At 38.2% G+C, this 18,573-nt stretch overlaps 11 protein-coding genes across 11 annotated transcripts; 5 read left to right on the plus strand and 6 right to left on the minus strand.

Annotated features, from left to right (window-relative positions):
- Positions 1-290: 290 nt before the first annotated feature.
- SPOG_04325 (GTPase activating protein Gyp10) lies at positions 291-3,378 on the plus strand. Its single transcript, XM_013170401.1, has 3 exons — positions 291-693; positions 763-1,077; positions 1,143-3,378. Exons 1-3 carry the CDS (start codon positions 561-563, stop codon positions 1,811-1,813), a joined length of 1,119 nt encoding a protein of 372 aa, XP_013025855.1. The 5' UTR covers positions 291-560; the 3' UTR covers positions 1,814-3,378.
- SPOG_04324 (bis(5'-adenosyl)-triphosphatase) lies at positions 2,128-3,754 on the minus strand. Its single transcript, XM_013170400.1, has 5 exons — positions 3,213-3,754; positions 3,046-3,141; positions 2,555-2,986; positions 2,487-2,502; positions 2,128-2,429 (listed from the first exon to the last, which is right to left on the minus strand). The coding sequence occupies exons 1-5, from the start codon at positions 3,357-3,359 to the stop codon at positions 2,293-2,295; spliced, it is 828 nt and encodes a 275-aa protein (XP_013025854.1). The 5' UTR covers positions 3,360-3,754; the 3' UTR covers positions 2,128-2,292.
- A 299-nt stretch (positions 3,755-4,053) lies between these two features.
- On the plus strand, positions 4,054-6,395 carry SPOG_04323 (GTP binding protein Nog1). The gene is made up of 3 exons (XM_013170399.1): positions 4,054-4,179; positions 4,234-4,329; positions 4,421-6,395. The coding sequence occupies exons 1-3, from the start codon at positions 4,159-4,161 to the stop codon at positions 6,230-6,232; spliced, it is 1,929 nt and encodes a 642-aa protein (XP_013025853.1). The 5' UTR covers positions 4,054-4,158; the 3' UTR covers positions 6,233-6,395.
- An 81-nt stretch (positions 6,396-6,476) lies between these two features.
- Positions 6,477-7,584, plus strand: SPOG_04322 (RNA polymerase I transcription factor subunit Rrn11). The gene is made up of 2 exons (XM_013170398.1): positions 6,477-6,993; positions 7,075-7,584. Exons 1-2 carry the CDS (start codon positions 6,637-6,639, stop codon positions 7,318-7,320), a joined length of 603 nt encoding a protein of 200 aa, XP_013025852.1. The 5' UTR covers positions 6,477-6,636; the 3' UTR covers positions 7,321-7,584.
- SPOG_04321 (MBF transcription factor complex subunit Res1) lies at positions 6,981-10,444 on the minus strand. Its single transcript, XM_013170397.1, has 2 exons — positions 9,324-10,444; positions 6,981-9,275 (listed from the first exon to the last, which is right to left on the minus strand). Exons 1-2 carry the CDS (start codon positions 9,547-9,549, stop codon positions 7,654-7,656), a joined length of 1,848 nt encoding a protein of 615 aa, XP_013025851.1. The 5' UTR covers positions 9,550-10,444; the 3' UTR covers positions 6,981-7,653.
- Positions 10,445-10,648: 204 nt separating this feature from the next.
- On the minus strand, positions 10,649-11,943 carry SPOG_04320 (orotate phosphoribosyltransferase Ura5). Its single transcript, XM_013170396.1, has one exon. It carries the CDS (start codon positions 11,840-11,842, stop codon positions 11,195-11,197), a length of 648 nt encoding a protein of 215 aa, XP_013025850.1. The 5' UTR covers positions 11,843-11,943; the 3' UTR covers positions 10,649-11,194.
- Positions 11,944-12,093: 150 nt separating this feature from the next.
- Positions 12,094-13,687, minus strand: SPOG_04319 (acetylglutamate synthase Arg6; the record flags this gene model as incomplete). The annotated part of the gene is made up of 2 exons (XM_013170395.1): positions 12,094-13,589; positions 13,636-13,687. The coding sequence occupies 2 exons, from the start codon at positions 13,685-13,687 to the stop codon at positions 12,094-12,096; spliced, it is 1,548 nt and encodes a 515-aa protein (XP_013025849.1).
- A 2-nt stretch (positions 13,688-13,689) lies between these two features.
- On the plus strand, positions 13,690-15,010 carry SPOG_04318 (GINS complex subunit Psf2). The gene has a single exon (XM_013170394.1). The coding sequence runs from the start codon at positions 13,852-13,854 to the stop codon at positions 14,401-14,403; it is 552 nt and encodes a 183-aa protein (XP_013025848.1). The 5' UTR covers positions 13,690-13,851; the 3' UTR covers positions 14,404-15,010.
- On the minus strand, positions 13,732-15,320 carry SPOG_04317 (borealin Nbl1). The gene is made up of 3 exons (XM_013170393.1): positions 15,110-15,320; positions 14,753-14,921; positions 13,732-14,701 (listed from the first exon to the last, which is right to left on the minus strand). The coding sequence occupies exons 1-3, from the start codon at positions 15,219-15,221 to the stop codon at positions 14,566-14,568; spliced, it is 417 nt and encodes a 138-aa protein (XP_013025847.1). The 5' UTR covers positions 15,222-15,320; the 3' UTR covers positions 13,732-14,565.
- Positions 15,321-15,978: 658 nt separating this feature from the next.
- Positions 15,979-18,558, plus strand: SPOG_04316 (CCAAT-binding factor complex subunit Php2). The gene has a single exon (XM_013170392.1). It carries the CDS (start codon positions 16,093-16,095, stop codon positions 17,425-17,427), a length of 1,335 nt encoding a protein of 444 aa, XP_013025846.1. The 5' UTR covers positions 15,979-16,092; the 3' UTR covers positions 17,428-18,558.
- On the minus strand, positions 17,757-18,236 carry SPOG_04315 (tspO/peripheral benzodiazepine receptor; the record flags this gene model as incomplete). The annotated part of the gene is made up of 1 exon (XM_013170391.1): positions 17,757-18,236. The coding sequence occupies one exon, from the start codon at positions 18,234-18,236 to the stop codon at positions 17,757-17,759; it is 480 nt and encodes a 159-aa protein (XP_013025845.1).
- Positions 18,559-18,573: the final 15 nt, after the last annotated feature.

The raw sequence follows: 18,573 nt of genomic DNA on the forward strand, positions 1-18,573 counted from the left end.
CTTAATTATGATTTTATGACTTCAATGACACTTGGTTCTTCCTGAGTTTCTCTCGCTGTTGATTCCTTTCGGCCATCTATTTCTCTGTTCATTATTTCTTATAATATTTATTATTTATTTGTTCTTAATTTTACACTGTTTGTTCAAGGTACAAAAGACATGCCGATGATTCTTTGCTTTTATATTCATTGTCGTTTATTAATTTTTGTATTTATAATTATGAATTTAACATTCGTTTTTCCATTTAATTAGCAATAAATCGTAGTGATGAATTTTTCGTTTGCCATAATCTTCACCTCATACCTAATAGACAACAATTAGTCAGTCAGTCCACAAATAGTTGATCAGTCCACAAACTTCACCTTTGCAACAGCTTATTGAGTGTTTCTTTTTTTATTTAAAGAAATTAAATACAGATTTAGATTTTCCAGTGTTGCTCAAATCGATTCTGTAGTTGTACAGGTTTTACATCGATTTGAACATACCTTATAACAAAGCTGACGATAGTATTCCTGAGAATTTTGCACTTTTGGGGAGGTAGCGGTGGACGCATAAATGATATGAAGAAGAAAGAGCTGAAGAAACGGAAAATTGACGTGAAAGTCGCTTTGATAAATTCTGACTTGGATACTCTATCCCAAATTGGTAGAACAGGACATGGATTTCTTATGAAAAGCTTTCGAAAGCCTGCTTGTATGTTGTTGTTAGAAAATATTTCGACTTTTGACTAATTTTGATCTTACTAACGCGTCTGATTTGCAGGGACTCTCCTTAGTGGGCTCTCTTCACAAGATCGAATGGAATGTTTTGCTAAAACATCCGTCCAATCTTCCTATGCAGACCAAGTTCAAGTCCATTTGGATTCGGAGAGATCGTTTTTCCAGTATAAGCTGAATCCAATACTGCTTCGAAAACATCGTTCACAATTGATCAAATTACTAAGTACAATCTTTAAGCGATACCCAGAGTTGTGCTACTATCAAGGCCTTCATGACATTGCACAGATTGTGTTGCTTACACTTCCTTACTCCCATGCTCTTCCTTTAATGGAGCATCTAGTTTTTCATCGCTTACGAGGTACGTCATGAGTGTTCCCTTGCATTTTTTACATTTCCAAAGTTATTAATCAGCTTGTTGTTTAGACTTTATGCTCCCAACGTTGGATGCCACGATCAAACAACTACAGCTCGTTTTAGAGATTATTCGGTATCGTGATTTGATTCTCTACGAATATTTAAAAAAGGCCGACGTACAGTGCTACTTTGCGCTGTCTTGGTTAATCACATGGTTTGCGCATGATATCTCCGATGTTTCTGCTGTGGGCAGATTGTTTGATTTTTTTTTATCCTCCCATCCATCTGCGGTCGTGTATACCTGTGCTCAAATAGTCATGGATGACCGAAAGAAAATCATCGAGCTTTTATTGGATAATAATGGAGCAGATATTCTCCACACCTATTTATGTAAACTGCCATCGAAACTCGATGTCGAACAACTCATTCACAATACTTGCGCAACAATGGCAAGCATCAATTTTCCGTCTTTGCCACTGGAAAAGCTTAGGATATCCCCTTTTAGTTCCCTTCGAAATCAGGGTCAACCTTGGGAATATTCGAGCGACAAAAACGGCATGGTCGTGTTTCGCTTACTACGTGCCGATCATCATGACAGTGGCACTTCCAAACAGGACTGGAAATTACCGCTGTTTTTTCACGAGAATATTTTCAGTGGATGCAATATGATAACAGCAATAACAGTTATTGGTGTTGGTATCGTGGCTTCTCAATTAATGCCTAAATCCTCTTCCAACTAATAATCGAGGCCTCTGACCAATCCCAGTATACTAACATTTGACTTTTTTGACATCCATTTTTCTTTTTTTCCTAATTTATACTCTACTTTTTTTTAATTTGGTTCATCCTAATCCTCCATTTGATCGATCATTGAATGCGACCAAATAACGTTGGTATTTACTTTTGTTTCTTTGCAAATCCTCTTTTTCTGGAAGTGTTTTATCAAGGCTTCTCTTTTCGATTTTTCATCATTGTTATTAGTTTTAATTCCCGTATTCTATTCTTCGTTCTGGGAAGTTATAATGAATAGTGTCCTTGATATCCTCTTATAATTTTGCATTTAGGATTTCATTAATTATATAAATATATTTGTTCGATTACTGTATGACAAATGAGAATGGGGTTTTGTTTTTGGATTGGTATACTGTGTGCTCGGATCAGTGTTCACATATGTTCACCACTCAGAGCAAGGGTTCAATATATATTTATAATATATTATTTACATAGCAGGATATAGATCATTCCTTCGAAATAAGGGAATGAATTTTCGAACATGTTCAACAAGGTTTAAATCGACGTTGGCGAAAATGAGACCATTAGGAGATGCAAGATCACTGTATTGAGCAACGACCGTTCCTACATAGGTTAGTAAAAAGAAAATAATGTTCAAAAGCGCAAAGCTTGTCGACTTACCCCAAGGATCAACAATCTATAAGCAAACGAGTGCGTTAGCAAACCGTAATAAATACATATACACTTACCATAGCGTGACCATAACTAGCTCGTATTTCATTATGGCTCCCCCCTTGAGCAGAAGCAAAAATATAAGATTGAGCATCAAGCGCACGGGCCCTAAGCAAAACTTCCCAATGAGCAGCGCCTGTCTTTTGCGTAAAAGCACTTGGGTAAGTTATAATCTGTGCTCCCATGTTACGAAGTTTTAAGGCATGTTCTGGAAATCGTAAATCAAAGCATATAGCGGACCCGACTTTTCCTAATGGAGTCTCGAACGGGGGAAGAATTGCATTACCTGCTACAGTAGTATTTGATTCCTTCAAAACTGGACCATTTGCAATGTCGACGTCGAATAAATGAGTCTTGTTGTATCGCTGAACAATTCCCTTATCGGGTTCTATAAGAAGAGAACTGTTTAGTAGCTTGTTTTCGATAGCAGAAGGCTCATGAACCCCAATCTAAAGTACAATACGTAAGCAAAAATTGAAATTGAGGAGCAAAAAGAACAGCTTCATACTTGTACATAAATTGAATTCTGCTTAGCTTCAGCGCATATTTGGTTTACAAAGGCTGAACAGTCAGGGTGACGACTTAATTGTAAAGCTTCAGAGCTCTAGTTATCATTTAGGTCAGCTGCAAAGATGATTATGGGGAAAGGAGTGTAGTCTGAAAATTGAAGCGTACATTGTGAGCAATAAAGTCAGAAGCTTCAGGAAAGAAAACGCATTTCGCTCCCTTGGATGCAGCCTCTCCAATTAGGTCTTTACATATTTTCGCATTTTTTAATATATTCGAAGTAGAAGTAATTTGAGCTACTGCTGCCAGCGACATGAACGAAAAGAAATATATGACGAGTAGTAAGAGGTGAAGACTTTGTTTTCTTTCAATCTGGAAAAGGACCAAAAGAAAAATAGGTGGTTAAAGTAAAGTTGAATTCATCATCGTATAGAGGAACAGCACGACAATTAAATATAACGACATCTGAGATTGATATGATGCTTCAATCACTGGTTCTATATCTCGGTATACGCAAAAAATAAATGAACCACAGAGAATACGGAGAGTCAGAAGACTCACTACTCAAAGTTTGTATTCATGGGAAGATATGAAATGAAATGAATTCCTAGTTACTATGCGTAAATTCACAAGTTATGCTCCATCAAGGCGTGAACTGGAAGCTACGCATAACTTTCGTTCTCCTTTCCACCCTTTTACCTGACTTTTTCTGTGTCTTTTTTATCCATGAAAGTGTTTTTACTTCTGTTGCCTTTGTACTTTTCTTAATTTTGTTTACCAGAAGCAAACACCTGCCTGAAATTATGAATATAGAAAAGGAATCATATTAATATAAAATGATAAAAAGGTCCATCAAGAATTTCAAAGGCCCCTAATACGGTAAAAGCATACTTGGCCTTTTTTTTGACATTTCCAATCCTACGCTTTTTTGTTTACTACAGATAATTTGCGCAGTGCGTTATATTTATTAACGCTCTTTCCTTCTTTCGTTATTAAAATAGGATGTGTCCTGGATTCGAACTTGTGTACACTGGCAAATTTTCAGAACCATTTCTTAAGTACCGCCGAAAAATCCTGCCCTCAGCAAATTTGCCATCTACCAACTTCTACCCCAATGGCCACGGCAGTTTTCAAGGTAAGAAGAAACAGGCTCTCTTTTTCTAAATATCACTAACATGAGTTTGTTTAGAACATCTCTCCAATTCCGGACGTGAACACGTTCTTGGACGTCGTTCTTTCTCGTACTCAAAGAAAGACGCCTACGGTCATTCGATCTGGCTTTAAGGTATGTGGAAGGACTTCTACTTTGACATAAGAACTCTTATGTGTTCAGTAGAAAGAATAATTGGTTGTTCTTGACTCTAACGATTTGACAGATTTCTCGTATTCGGGGTTTCTACGGCAGAAAAGTAAAATTTACTCAAGATACTTGTACTGAAAAGCTGGATGCTATCCTTCAAGAGTTCCCTAGACTCGACGACATCCATCCTTTTCACGCAGATTTACTGAATATCCTCTATGACAGAGATCATTTGAAAATTGCTTTATCGCAGCTTTCTACCGCAAAGCACTTGATTGAAAATGTGGCTCGTGATTATATTCGCCTTTTAAAGTACGGTGACAGTCTCTATCGCTGTAAACAACTCAAACGTGCTGCTTTGGGTCGTATGGCCACAATTATCAAGCGTCAAAAGTCTTCACTGGGGTTTTTGGAGCAAGTGCGTCAACATATGTCTCGTTTGCCTTCGATTGATCCTAATACTCGTACCTTGTTGGTATGCGGATACCCTAATGTTGGTAAATCATCCTTTATGAACAAGGTCACTCGCGCAGAGGTCGATGTGCAGCCTTATGCTTTCACTACTAAATCTCTTTTCGTTGGTCATTTTGATTACAAATACCTTCGCTGGCAAGTCATTGATACACCAGGTATTCTTGATCATCCTTTGGAACAAATGAATACCATTGAAATGCAATCCATCACTGCGATGGCTCATCTTCGTTCTGCTGTTTTGTACTTTATGGATCTTTCAGAAATGTGCGGTTACAGCATTGCTGCTCAAGTTAAATTATATCACAGCATTAAGCCTCTGTTTGCCAACAAACTTACTCTTTTGGTGGTCAACAAGGTCGATGTTATGAGACCCGAAGATTTGGACCCTGAAAGCCAAGAGTTGATTCAATCCATTTTGGCAGATGGAAATGTGCAAATGGTTCAAACCAGTTGTGTTAGTGATTTGGGTGTAATGGACGTCCGCAACAATGCATGTGAAGCCCTTTTGGCTGCACGCGTTGAGCAGAAACTGAAGGGCACACGTGTGAACAATGTCTTGAACCGTATTCACTTGGCAGAACCTGCTGCCCGTGATAATGCCAGTCGTCCAGCAATCATTCCCGATGCTGTTAAGAACCGTCGTGCTTATGATCCTAAAGATCCCACCCGCCGTATTCTTGCTCGGGATATTGAAGCTGCTAATGGTGGTGCTGGTGTATTTAATGTTAATTTGCGTGATAAGTACATGCTCGCTAACCCTGAATGGAAGTACGATCGTGTTCCTGAGTTGCTTGATGGCAAAAACGTGGCCGATTATGTCGACCCTGATATTGAAGCCAAGCTTGTTGCTATGGACGAAGAGGAAGAGCGCATGGAAAATGAAGGTTACTATAACTCTGATGAAGAAGTTCCTGAGGAAGAAGAGGAGCGCCTTCTTACTGAGGCTGAGAAAATCCGTGAAAAGAATAAACTTATCAGAATGGCTTCTCGTCACAAGAAGATCAAAAATCGTCCCATGTTGCCTCGTACTGCCGGTGTCCGTACTCTGGATCAGTTGGAGTCTTCTTTGGAGAGCGCTGGTCTTCCTTCCCACTCTATTGGCGAGCGTGCTCGCTCACGCGCCCGCTCTGGAGCTGCCGAAGAATCTGCTCGTCTGTCTGGTGCAGACGTAGTTATGCAGGAAGGATCTGAAGTGCGCTCCAAATCTGTCGCTCCCCGCTCACAGAGCAACAGACGTGATGCAGGTTTGCATTCTGAAGGAGGTCGCTCTTATGCTGAACGCTTGAATCGTGTCAAGCAGGTACACCGTAACCGTATGGCTAGAGCCTCCGAAAGTGACCGTCATGTTTTGGCTTCAAAACCCAAGCACTTATTCAGTGGTAAACGTGGACTGGGTAAAACTCAAAGAAGGTAAAGTTATGGTTTGGTATGGATTTTTTTATTTTTATTTTAATATAGTTTTGGTGCACTTTTCATTCTCTTCATAGTTTGGATAATTCGGTTGGATAAAAATAAACAGGTATACTATTTGTTTCATCTATCAATGTCTTCATTTCATTATTTAATGAATTCTCAAATACAATAATTTTAAACGATGTAGGAGTGTAGCACTAAGTAAGTTCATGGTTTCTGTTTCCCTTATCGACTTTGTTCAGCTTTCAGTATTTATTTCTCAATCACCTTAGCATTCTTCTAATACATATTTCACCTTACTTGAGGACACTGTTGAGGCGTCGAGGTTTTAACATGAATTTTGGCTGATTGACCTTTGTACAAACATTAGACAGACTTCAGAATTTTTTTAAAAGGGAATAGAATATGTTTAATCCCTGTACAGTACGAAACAAACGTTCGACTTTACGAGATATTGCCCCGAAGGAGAGCAATACGTCTGTGCCTAAAATACCTTTACCGGCTTCAAGATTCAAAACGAAACATATAGATGCTCTTTGCACATTGATGCATCTTTGTTTATTACGTGAAGATTATCACCGAGCGTTTCACGCCTTCTCTCTTTTGTTGCGGTCAAAAGGAGTAGATATCTGTAAATTGTGGAACATCGGTTTAGAAATATTGAATCAAATCAAACCTGATGCTTCGACTGAATATTTGGAGCGTCTCATCGCTCGTTTTCCTGCAAACCCAAATAAAAACCGTACACAGCGTTCCTTAACGGTAAGTGTTTATTTATATATGATTGATTGATTAAGTATTTCTTTTTCTTTTAATTAACATAAGCTAATGAGATCTTTTTAGTCTGAGCAATTTTTCCCTGCATACATATTACTGCTAATTCAGAGACAGGAATACCAAAGAGCGATGAATGCGTTGAATGAATATATGCTTTCTCCTCCGTTTAACCAAAATAAAGCTTTGTATGAATATTCTGGAATGCTGTGTTTTGAACTCGCCAAAAATGAAACTTCTGATGATGAACGAGACCAATGGCTTCAGAAGGCAAAGCAGAATCTTCATGATGCGGGCATCAATTTGGAGTTATAAATAATTATTCTTACAACATACTTGTAAATTGGTTGGTACTGCTGGTTAATACGAAACTTGAAATCAGTATAATTTGTCAATTTTTGTTATACGTCGAGATTTACGTTCGCCTATTAAGGAACAAGACAAAAGAACAAGAAAAATAAAATAAAACAAAAAATAATAATATATAAACCTATACAAAAACCTAATAAAAAATGATGAATATTAGTACAATACACGCTCTGTATCAAGAGAGATTCGTGAATCCATCTTAAATAATTTATAAAGCATTTTAAGAAAAGATTGAAGTTTATAACCTGAAATTTTCCAAAACGTAAAAATCGTCGCAAGTTATTTAGCTCTAGAAGAACTCATTGTATCCAACGATATCATATCCAAAATGTCTTTAATCTTTTCTTTTCTTCTTTTTTGTAAAATAGCAAGTTGTTTTCCAAGTTCCATCCTTTGCCTTTCGTGTCCAGAGGGGTCTTTTTCAAGCTCCATACGAGAGCCTGAGGAAACTTTGGAAATTTTATGGCTTCCAACTAAGTCCAGTTCATCATTCTCTCCCCAAATCTGAGAAAAATAGGAGACGTACTTGCTTAATTGAAGTGCTTGAAACGTTTCTATTTGATAAGTTGCAGCTCTCATCAATTCAAGCAAATGCAATAACGTACTTTTTAACTCATTTCTTTGATTTGAGAGGAAGTTTGGCTCATTATGGGTAGCTTCATTCCACAATCTTTGGCTTGTTTCACTTTCGCGAACTGTTTGCTCTAATACCTCCGTTGCCAAACTGAACGTGGTCTGCTTATCCGAGAGTGAGCTTTCATGATATTTCGTCAACTCTTTAATTCTTGATAAAACATTCGGTAAGGCATTTTTCATCAATGAATTTTTCAAAAAAGAAGGATGCTTATTTGTCGAAGACCGTAAGGCACCTTCTGCCGTAATATCGTCGAAGAATCCCTTCGTAGCTTCTTGCTCCAAAGGAAACTCCATCTCTTTTGAAGTTAAGAAGTCAGAAGGATATTGACCTTGATTGTTTGGAATCGTTGCGCAAGCGTAAAAAGCCATGAGCAGCCTTGCGCATTTTTTAGCACCGTTTCTAGCACAAATGAGTAGAGCTGTGTCTCCACGATCATCCTGCACGTTTAGTATTTGCGTTGCAACTTCAACAGATTGTGTTGAAGTTAAATTCTGAAGCAAAATATCCATGTAATAGCGAGCAGCTTCCATCTTGGATTTTGAAGACGCCAAAAGTGCTATATGGTGGAAAACGGTCTGGCCAAAGCTATCTGTCATACAAAGAGCAGACTGTAGAAGCTCTGATACAAGCTCAAACGTTTGAAGATCATAATTCATCGTAAACATAACACATCGCATTAAGGAGGTTTGTTGTAAGTAATTAACAGATACGACGTTAGCTTCTGCTTGTAAGAGCGCATGCATCATCTCCAGATTTCCCATAGCAGCTGCCCAGTGTAACGCAGTATGGCCATCTTCATCAATACTAGCATTGACATCCCAATCGGGCGGTCGTTCATAGACGAAATCTGGAGGTTGGGTATTATTTGAAAGTAAAAAATAGTCTAATAAGGCTTGGGAATAATGCTTTGAGTTGGGAACAACTTCCTTGAGGCCGAGAGCATCATTAAAATCCACAGAGGAGAGGATAGAACTTTGAGAAACATTTGGTTGAAGGCTTAAAGAATTTGACAACTCCGGCATTCTAGGAGCAGAAGGCAATTCTTGCGAAGAATATGATTCGGATGAAGGCTGTGACACGCAGAATTCATTATTGGAGGGGTAGGAGGATACCGATTTATTAGATGGTTTCTGCATGCTTTGAGGTGTATATAAATGGGCAGAATTCATATGCGACTCGCTGTATTCCAGCAGCGGACTTATAATGGAATATACATCGAACTCCTGGGCTAGCTCAAGGGCTCTTTCCAAAGGAACCCACGTACCTAATATTATTAGCTAAAAGAAAAATAAATTGGGAAATAAACTCATACCTTGATATTTTCCACAACCGCCTTGTACTTTTTCGTGTAGCCCTTTTTGGGCGAACTTTTCCAGAATTCTTGTCCGCCTAGGCTTGTCTAACTCAGCAATTTTGAGAATTTGAGTAGCATTCATCCATTGGTCATGACATCGTTTCATTAAAAAATTGCCATTGATATTGCATTCGTAAACGTTTACACCCGAGTATATTGTTTTCTTAACATGACTAACAAACATAGCGACCTTTAAGCCTTCTAAAGCTTTATAAATGCCTTAAAGAAAAGGGGGTACTTGAAGCAAAACTATAGCCCAAAAAAAAAAGCAAACAGAAAAAAAAAAAACAAACGAAGGAAGAAAAAAAAGAAAGAGAAAACAAGAATATACTTGGCGGTAACAAACTAAAAGAGAGACGTGTGTTCCAAAAGATAGGTAATAAAATGCTCCTGGTAATTCGTAAGGGGAGAGTATTGTTGCAATGGTTATTCAGAGTTAATTAGAGGTGTAAAAACCAGACTTCCTTTCTATCCCAAAGAGGTCAATAAAAGAACAACGATCCATATAGATATAATCTGTTGAAGATTATATTAAATACGAAAACTCAATATTTTTTTTGTGCGTTTTCAGTTCTTTCAGTATGCAAAGGCAAGTCTTTCTAAACAAGTACTTCAAGTTGGAAACCCTTAAATGGAAAGGGTAAAGATATGAGTATGAAGAAAAGGCTTTCCAATTCCAAGTTTTATTATGTAGCTTCTTTTACTCCTCTTCCCACTTTTTTTTTTTATTTTTCTGTTTTTGTAAGACTTTTCAGACTTCACTCCAAAAATGATTACTCCTTTTCAGAGGTCAAGAGTTTGACAAATCAAGAAATTTCTTCTTTCCACAAAAGAAAATCACTCTAAACAAAGACTTCTTCGAATTTTCTCAAAAAAACACTTTCTGTTTACACCTGCGATGGAAACTTCAACAGAGGGTACAAGCCTTAAAAGCTGTTTAACAGGGACTTTTTACGTTTTCTATAAATAAAACGATAAAGGGTCACCTTCAAAAATTATTCTAAGCTTTTTCAGCCCCTTTCTTTTTGAAGTAAATTTGTGGTGTTGGGGGTCTGGCAGAAAATAGATTTGTAATGGGCCAAGGAAAAAATGGTTTTGAGCAGAATTACCACAAGACACATTGTAACCTGTCTTCAGTAAGGAAGTGTATATGAAACTTGTATATGCAAAATTTTTACAAAGGAAAGGTTGGAAAGAATGGCTTGTTTCAAGGATTCGTTATCCAACTTTGGTGTACGTTTGATTTTCTCTATCCTTTGTAGTTATTCACGAGTTTGTAGCTTGTCAAAATGTTGAGACAATCTGTGATATACTTTCACTTTGTTTTTTTAACATGGAGCAAACAGTCTTAGTACTACAAGATTTATTTAAAGGCTATGTTTACCATGGGTCAGTGTTGCATTTGTCGCTTTTCGTAATCTTTAGCATAGAAATGTTAGAAATGAAACACATAACGAGAGAACATTATGTGAAAATCAATATTTGTAGAACCCGGATACATTACTGTAAAGTAGTTTAGTCAAATATCAATCGTCTGTAGAACTTTTGCTGTGAAATTTCAAAAGATAATTGATTAAAATAAACAACATTCTCTCTCTCGGAAAAAAGCCATAGCACAATTATAGTCATTGATTTTTATTAAGTTGCCATTTTACAGACGATAACCCTGCATTCTGGCTAAACATTTCAAGCTCGCAGAAAAATAAAGAAACCCCCCCAAAAAAAAAAAAGATACACATACATCTTCATTCAGCCTTTGTTCTTGTTTGCCTGTATACAATTGCTAACAGAAAAGAAACACAGCGTTTTGCTTTTGTTCGCAGAATCTCTTACTTGGCCTGGTATTGTGTACGGTAAGCATCCATTGCATCAGATTCGGTGGTCGATAATTCAGACCTTGTGAATTCGACAATGTCGTCCAAAGTCAAAATGGATGAAATAGGAACACTGTATTCTTTCTTCAATTTTCCAATCGTACTTTCATTTACGGCTGCCTCTACCCGTTCCTGTCTATCCAACAGAAGGACAATACCCGCCAATTGAACGTGTTTAGGTTCTAAAAACGAGATGGCTTCTCGAATAGCAGTTCCAGCTGTAATCACATCATCCAAGAGTAAAACACGCTTTCCTTCCATTTCTGCACCAACAAGGTTTCCTCCTTCACCATGGCTTTTAGCCTCCTTTCTGTTATATGCAAAGCCGCAACTTTTGCCTGTCTTTTCGTACAATTTGGCGGCAGTTACTGCGGCCAAAGAGATTCCTTTGTAGGCGGGACCAAATAAAACATCAAAATCGACATTCATAGATATTATTGTTTCTGCGTAGGAGTTTCCCAGTGCACTCAGATCAGCCCCATGAGTAAAATTTCCAGAATTGAAAAAATAAGGAGATTGTCGTCCAGATTTCAGTGTAAAAGTACCAAATTTTAGCACTTTATTTTCAATAGCACGATGTAAAAGATCAGATTTGTACGACATCGTCCTTTTTTTGCTTAATTTTCTAGGAACAGTACGTGTGCACTGGTAAGGTGTGCCAACGCCAGTGTTCCAACACCATCGGAGGGGAGGTCAAAACCTAAGATCTAGAAACAATACCATAGAATGCATTCAAACAACGTAGCCTTTATATAAATATTCTTGTATAGTTATCAAAGGATTTTCAATTCCAATCTTTGCCAAAAAGTACGTCCTTAAGATTTCGACCTTCAATTGACTGAACCTTCATAAGCTTAATCGTTTAACCAAGTGGGCTGGATCCGATCTATAACATTGAGATAGTGTTCAATATGGTCAAGGTTTTTAACTTGAATATCCCCAGTCCAGAATAATCTCCAAGGTGTTTTTGGTGATTTCAAAGAGCCAACACTTCTTTCAAAGTACCATTTGTTAACGGGATTGTCCAATCTAGACCTCCAAATCAATTCTTTAGGAAATAACTCTATCATTGCATTGAAAAGCACATCGGATATTGCAGCAGAGCCTTGCGCATTTTTTGACACAGCCAACTTATCAAGGTAAGGCACTTTTGCTTTTCCATCATTAACTTTCTCGTATGTAACAATGGCCGTACCGGCGTAATCTCCAGCAACAATAACTGCAGCAAGAGAATTTTTTAAACGCTTCAAGTAAGCTTCCATATCCAATGTGCGATTAAAAGAGTCGTTGATTAGCATCCACAATCTTTCCCAAGAAACAGATCCATCAGTAATACATTCAGTTCCCATACATATATATACAGGAACACCCGCTCGAAGTAAAGTAGTCTTCGTAATAGGCGATCGATCACGAGGTAGAGAGCAGGAAAAAATTGATCTTTCTGTTAGAATATTATGGATTAACGGGTTCCTGTCCATCGAAGAATTTGTCAGCATCGCTTCATTTGGAGTAGTGACAATAGCAGAGGCCTCTTTGGATAACATCTTTAGGCACCGCTGAGCCAAAAATAGATTTTTTATGTGATGTTTCGGCAATGTTTTTCTCAATTCTTCGTATTCTTGAGCTAAGTTAATCAACACATGGCTCGATCCTTGACGCCGTTTAGCACACGGCATACCGCCAACTTTATCAAGAATAATTAATCTATCAACATTGTAATCATCCTCTGGCTTATGCAAACTTTTCGTTAAGCCGTAAATAACTTCGTCTCCATCTATACTAATCTCTTTCAAATTTGGCATAAACGCCAAACTTGGAATAATTGGTGTATAATTAGACGCTAACGTGCGAAAGACGGAATTGGTGTCTTCTAGGTAGGCACCATTGGGACCCAATTGGCAAATAGAAGAATACCATGGCTTTGTTAATACTCCAGCCTTGGTAAAAATATCAGAGACACGCATAATTCGGTTCTGTTGAGAATAAAGGGAGCTGAGCATGGTCCACCTCGACTGCTTTTCTGCTGGCATTTTGAACTTCGCTGTTATTCCTAAATCAGTCCCAGTAGGAACAACTAAAGTATTTATTCCAAGGCGGATGAGTCCGTAAATACTTCTACCAATGCCATACAGAGTCTCATCGTCGAGCGAGTCTACATCAGCAATCTTTGCAATTGCTATACGTTTTTGAAGCCCATATGATAACTTGTTTTCTATTAGATTGGAAGAGGCATTGTTCAACCCAAGAGGAGCGTATTTTTGCAAAAACCCTTTCGTCGACCTTTTATTAGGGACTGATTTGAGAATCCAAATTAAGTCCTGCAGGAAAGAAGGGTTTTGCATTCGCGCTTCTTAATAAGTCATAAAAAATAAAACTAAAATTTAAATTAGAGATACTTGATCGAATGGAGAGATTTGCAAACGTGTTTGTTCTTGGCACATCAGCCATAACAAACGTCTACTACACCAAAACAATCAAAAAAATTAGAGGGTTCAAAAATCAAACGAAAATTATAACAATAAAAGCATAAATAATCCATTTTATTTAAAAAAGATAAAATATATATTGGATATACACAAAAGTATTTATTGGAGAGTAAAAAAACCGATACTATGGCTTTACCCAGAGAATTAGAGGCAACATTTTCACCAGAAGAGATAGAGTTTTTAGCAGGAAATGAATACATTGATATTGTTCCTTTAGAAACTATGGATCAACTGCCTTTAGTAAGCGCAACTATACCCATTATGAAGCCTCCAAAAAAGTGCAGAGTCCCTCTATGGCTGGCTTTGGAATTAAAAAGGCAACATCGAGCCAGAATTGCGCCTCCGGAATGGTTAGACCTTTCGAATTTAGAAAGCCTGCGAGAACAAGAAATGGAAATGGATATGTTTTCCAAATTGCCGTTTCGATGGTTGGAAACTGCACATTTGCTGCTGAATGCTTGCCCCGATGACATTGAGGATGTTGAGGAAGTTCGAAGAATACTTTTGACTATCAGGGAAGCGAGACAAAGCAAGGCAAGAGCAGGCTTGGAAGCGGTAAACGAAGTTCAGCTTGCTTTGGATAACTTGGGAGCCATGGAAATTAATGAGATCCGGCCCTTGTTCCGAGAAACAATGAACCGTATGCGAAAAATTGTTCAGGTTTCAGAGGAAGAATAAGTGCAGATATAGTTTGCCAGTCAAAAGCAACTTCCAGGAAAGTGGCCACAGAAATGTGTATTTTAATCGGCATTTAGCAATGACAAATATCATGAAAGAAGGAATATTTTATGAAATGTTAAAGGTGGAAAAGCAAGGACAACTAGCTATGGTAGTAAGTAATCAAGACCCATGAGTAGAAGCCTTTTGTTTGATAACTCGAGTAGGTGTAGGAGCCCTGGAGGGACTTGATTTAGCGGAATTTGGTTTCCGCCTAGACAGCGACAATTCTTCAAGTTTATAGAATTCCTGAATACGACTAAAACTTGGGTCAGTAAAAAGAGATACAAGAAGGCATGTTGGAACGTACGTTCGCCACGGAGTAACAGGTGTATTTGACGACAAGAAATTCTGGAAATCGCGAAGCTTCATGTTTCTCTGAGCACGTGGGATAGAAGCTACACGCATTTCTCCCCTCATGCGTATGGTGGATGCCAGCAAACCTGCATTGGATCGTAATCGCCGAATTTTATCAGAGACTATGTAGAGATTCGTTAGTAAAAAGCTTGTGTCTAGAAAAAAAAAAGGAAAAAAGGAAAACAAAGACAAAAATCCAATAAGGCCTCCCTAAAAATAGAAACGAGAAAAGTAAAGGGGATTGTTTCTTTGGCTTTGGGAGGCATTAGAAAAGAAAAGAGCATTGTAAAGAAATAAGTAAATTTCATACGTTCAAAAGCAAGATTTTCAAGAATGTCTGTTTTGCGTTCTTGCAGAATACGCTGTCGAACCTGACGGTGCTTGGATTCTCCAAACTCTTCGACTCTCTTTCGTTTATTCATGAATCTAAGTAGAAGGAAATAATCAACCAAGGAAAATCCAGGTAGTTTCCTTAAAATTCAACTAATATTAGTAACGCGTAGTGGTTGTGTTTGAGAAGCAACATAAACAATTCAGTTTAGCAAGTAGCATGTTACCGAGTAATGTAAACAAAAGAGCGTGTAATTGGTTTCTACCATCTAGTGAAGGAATAAATGCTATGAGAGATGAAAAGAAGAGTTTTTTATCATGTGATTTTGTTGCTCAATGGTGTCTCAAACAACTTGATGGTTTCAATATTGAAAAGAAAGTTACAAGTTTGTACAGAATCAAGTTTTCGTTGTGTTTCTCTAGATTTTTACCATTCAAGAAGGAAAGTATAATAAAAGTGAAGATGAAGAAAATATTAAATGTCGACAACCCATAAAATTGTTCTTGATTTTTCTCAAACGTTTATTTCCTAGTGTGACATTTAAGCTTTTAGCGAGCTTTTAGAACCTTCCAAAATTTGTACCATTTCTTCAAAAAGGAAATTCAAATATGCATTTCTGAGTCCGTTTCCCTTTGACTCAAAAATTCCTCCAATTTTATTTCCCTCTAAAATCCTTACTGTAAATAAACAATACAAAGGAAAACATATCTCCTTTCGCTTTCTTGTAGTTCGTTATCCGATTTTCGATACCGAAATAACCCCACAAACCGAACTAAAGCCGCACAAGGATGTAACTCGTTATTTTAACTGTCCATTGGCAGGCAGTACGGCTACACAACCAACCAACTGTACACTTGTGAGCTTGTGCTTAATTAAAGGACCAACCAAAACAGTAGACGAAGAAGTTACTATAACGTTCGAAACGATTGCCATCCATTGCAAACACTCGTTCTGTTAACCCAATGAATCCATACGAACCCGTAGAGGGACTGTATGTGAATGCTAAACAATATCATCGCATTCTCAAACGGCGAGAAGCTCGTGCTCGACTGGAGGAGCGTCTGCGTGGAATGCAAACGACGAAAAAACCCTATCTGCACGAGTCAAGACATAAACACGCAATGCGTCGCCCCCGTGGCCCTGGTGGACGATTTTTAACAGCAGAAAAAGTTTCACAACTGAAAGCCCAAGAAGCATTAGAAGAGGGCAAGTCGGAAAGCCCAAACGGATCAGAGACTCGTGGTTTGATGGATACACTCGATACAGCCCCTACGACGACCACCACTACCAACGAATTTTTGGACACTAATGATACCGCAGATGATAGTCCGTCTTCTACCCTTTCTTCCCATGTTCCTAATAATGCCGCTGGCGGCCCGGCAGGGTTGGATTTAACTGGTTCCAGGGAAGAGACTCAACATAATCCTTCGATTTTTGGTACTACTACAAATTCTAATTTTAATACCGTTTCTGCTAATCCGAACCCTAATGCTCTTACCCATCCTGGTGGCGTAGATGGAAACAGAAGTAGTACTCCTTCTGCAGCTGTTCCCTCCCATACATCTACAGACACTACGAATATCGGTCCTTCTAATAGCTCGATTAATGCTCAGATCCATAATTCTACTGCAGCTACCAACAATCAGCATCATCGACATTCTAATGCCCCCTCTAATGCTCCTACCTTGACTAGCAACGAAAACATACAACTTCGGAATGCTAGTTCCTCCGCTGTTTCGAATCCTCTTTCAGTAAATGATCCAGGAGTAGATCTTAACTTGTCGAATCCAATAGTCATGCAACTGGATCCTTCAAATCTTCTGCATTCACCTTCTTCTAATCAAAATACTCCCCGTACGTCCTTTTTCCCTCCCTCAACTACTACTGAAGACAGGCCTTCGCCACCAGTGTCTAACCGTCACCATTCTACTGCCAATAATACCGATTACGGAAATCTACCTACTACGACGCATCCGAACAGTGTCTTTCATAAAAATGCTACACATACTTATCACACTACTCCGGGTTCCGAATTAACGGGACCAAATGGGGATTCATTTGCAGATTTAGACGTATACCAAACGGACGATCCGGTAACGACGAGTCTTATACATTCTCAACATCCCATAGGATCAATTGGTGATTTAAGCGATCCAAGTACTGCTCATGGCTCTGGGATCCCAAACTTGACCAGCCATCACATGGGTCATCTTAATTTAACAGGCAATAACCAAGATTCTATAATTATTGATCAGCAACCATATACTTCACATGATTCCACCAGTGCTCATCCATGAATGCTTGACAGTCAGTGATTTTTTTTGGCATTTTTTTTCTTGTTTTGATCTCCCATTCATATGCTGTCGAAAATTCCCCCCACTTATTTCTTAGATCTTAGCAAACACGTACTGAAAACCGGTTGTCTGTGCCGAATGACAGAAAAAAGAGCGAGAAAATAAAAAGTTACTTGATATCATTTTCATTTTTATTTTTTAAAATAAAAAAATGAAAGGTCTGTTTACTAGCAAAGCTAATAGAATATGAGCAAATAAACCAGACAAATCAACTCGTTGCATTCATCACGAATGAGCACGGTCCACTATTTTCTAATGTTTCAGAATTAGACTTAAGCACTTACCAAATAACCAGCATATGCCAGCCAGGCTAGATATGGAACAAGTATCTTTGAGGCCGTAGGAGCGATCGGCCACCATGTCTTGGCCAACCAACCTACGACACCTGTCAAAGCACCAATATTGAGGAGGGCAAGTTTTGGCTTTTGACAACAGAAAAGTGGCATCCAAGAATAGTTTAGGGCCAATTGAGTTAGATACAAAGCCGCACCTTTGCGACCAGCATTGGTAATCAACAGGGGATCTGCTTGGTAAGCCAAATGCGAAGCATAACCCATGGCAAAGTACAAAATCGTCCAAGCGGGCCCAAAGACGTAATCAGGTGCTTGAAATTTTGGCTGCTTGCGTGTCTTATATCTGTCCATTTTGTTTTTATTAAGACCAGCAGTTATCCATCCGAATGTTGTAGGGACAAGACCGGCGATCCACCAGGTTTGTGAAATGCTAGTAAAAACTCTGTAGTTCAAATCCATAGCTGTGTGCTTTCTTTAACTAATCCTTTGGTTAATAAACAACTAATGATAGAGGCACCTATGCACAAAAGCAATTGGAACCCATCTACTATATACCAATAACTTCGTTAATATTGTCGTAAAAAAACTAATTGCTTGATATTTGGAAAAGGTATCTTTTCCTGTACAGGAAGGAAAGAATATAAATATTCTAAAACTAAGCTTCAACATTGCGTCATAAATCCATAATGATTTCAATCGAACATTAGGATTCTAAATAAGGGATTTCTAACAGGTCCAGTATATTCTACGTACACAGTTACACACAATTGATGATTTTAACAGTTAAAATGAAATG

Source organism: Schizosaccharomyces cryophilus (genome assembly GCF_000004155.1).
Source record: "Schizosaccharomyces cryophilus OY26 unplaced genomic scaffold supercont4.9, whole genome shotgun sequence".
NCBI classification, from domain to species: domain Eukaryota; kingdom Fungi; phylum Ascomycota; class Schizosaccharomycetes; order Schizosaccharomycetales; family Schizosaccharomycetaceae; genus Schizosaccharomyces; species Schizosaccharomyces cryophilus.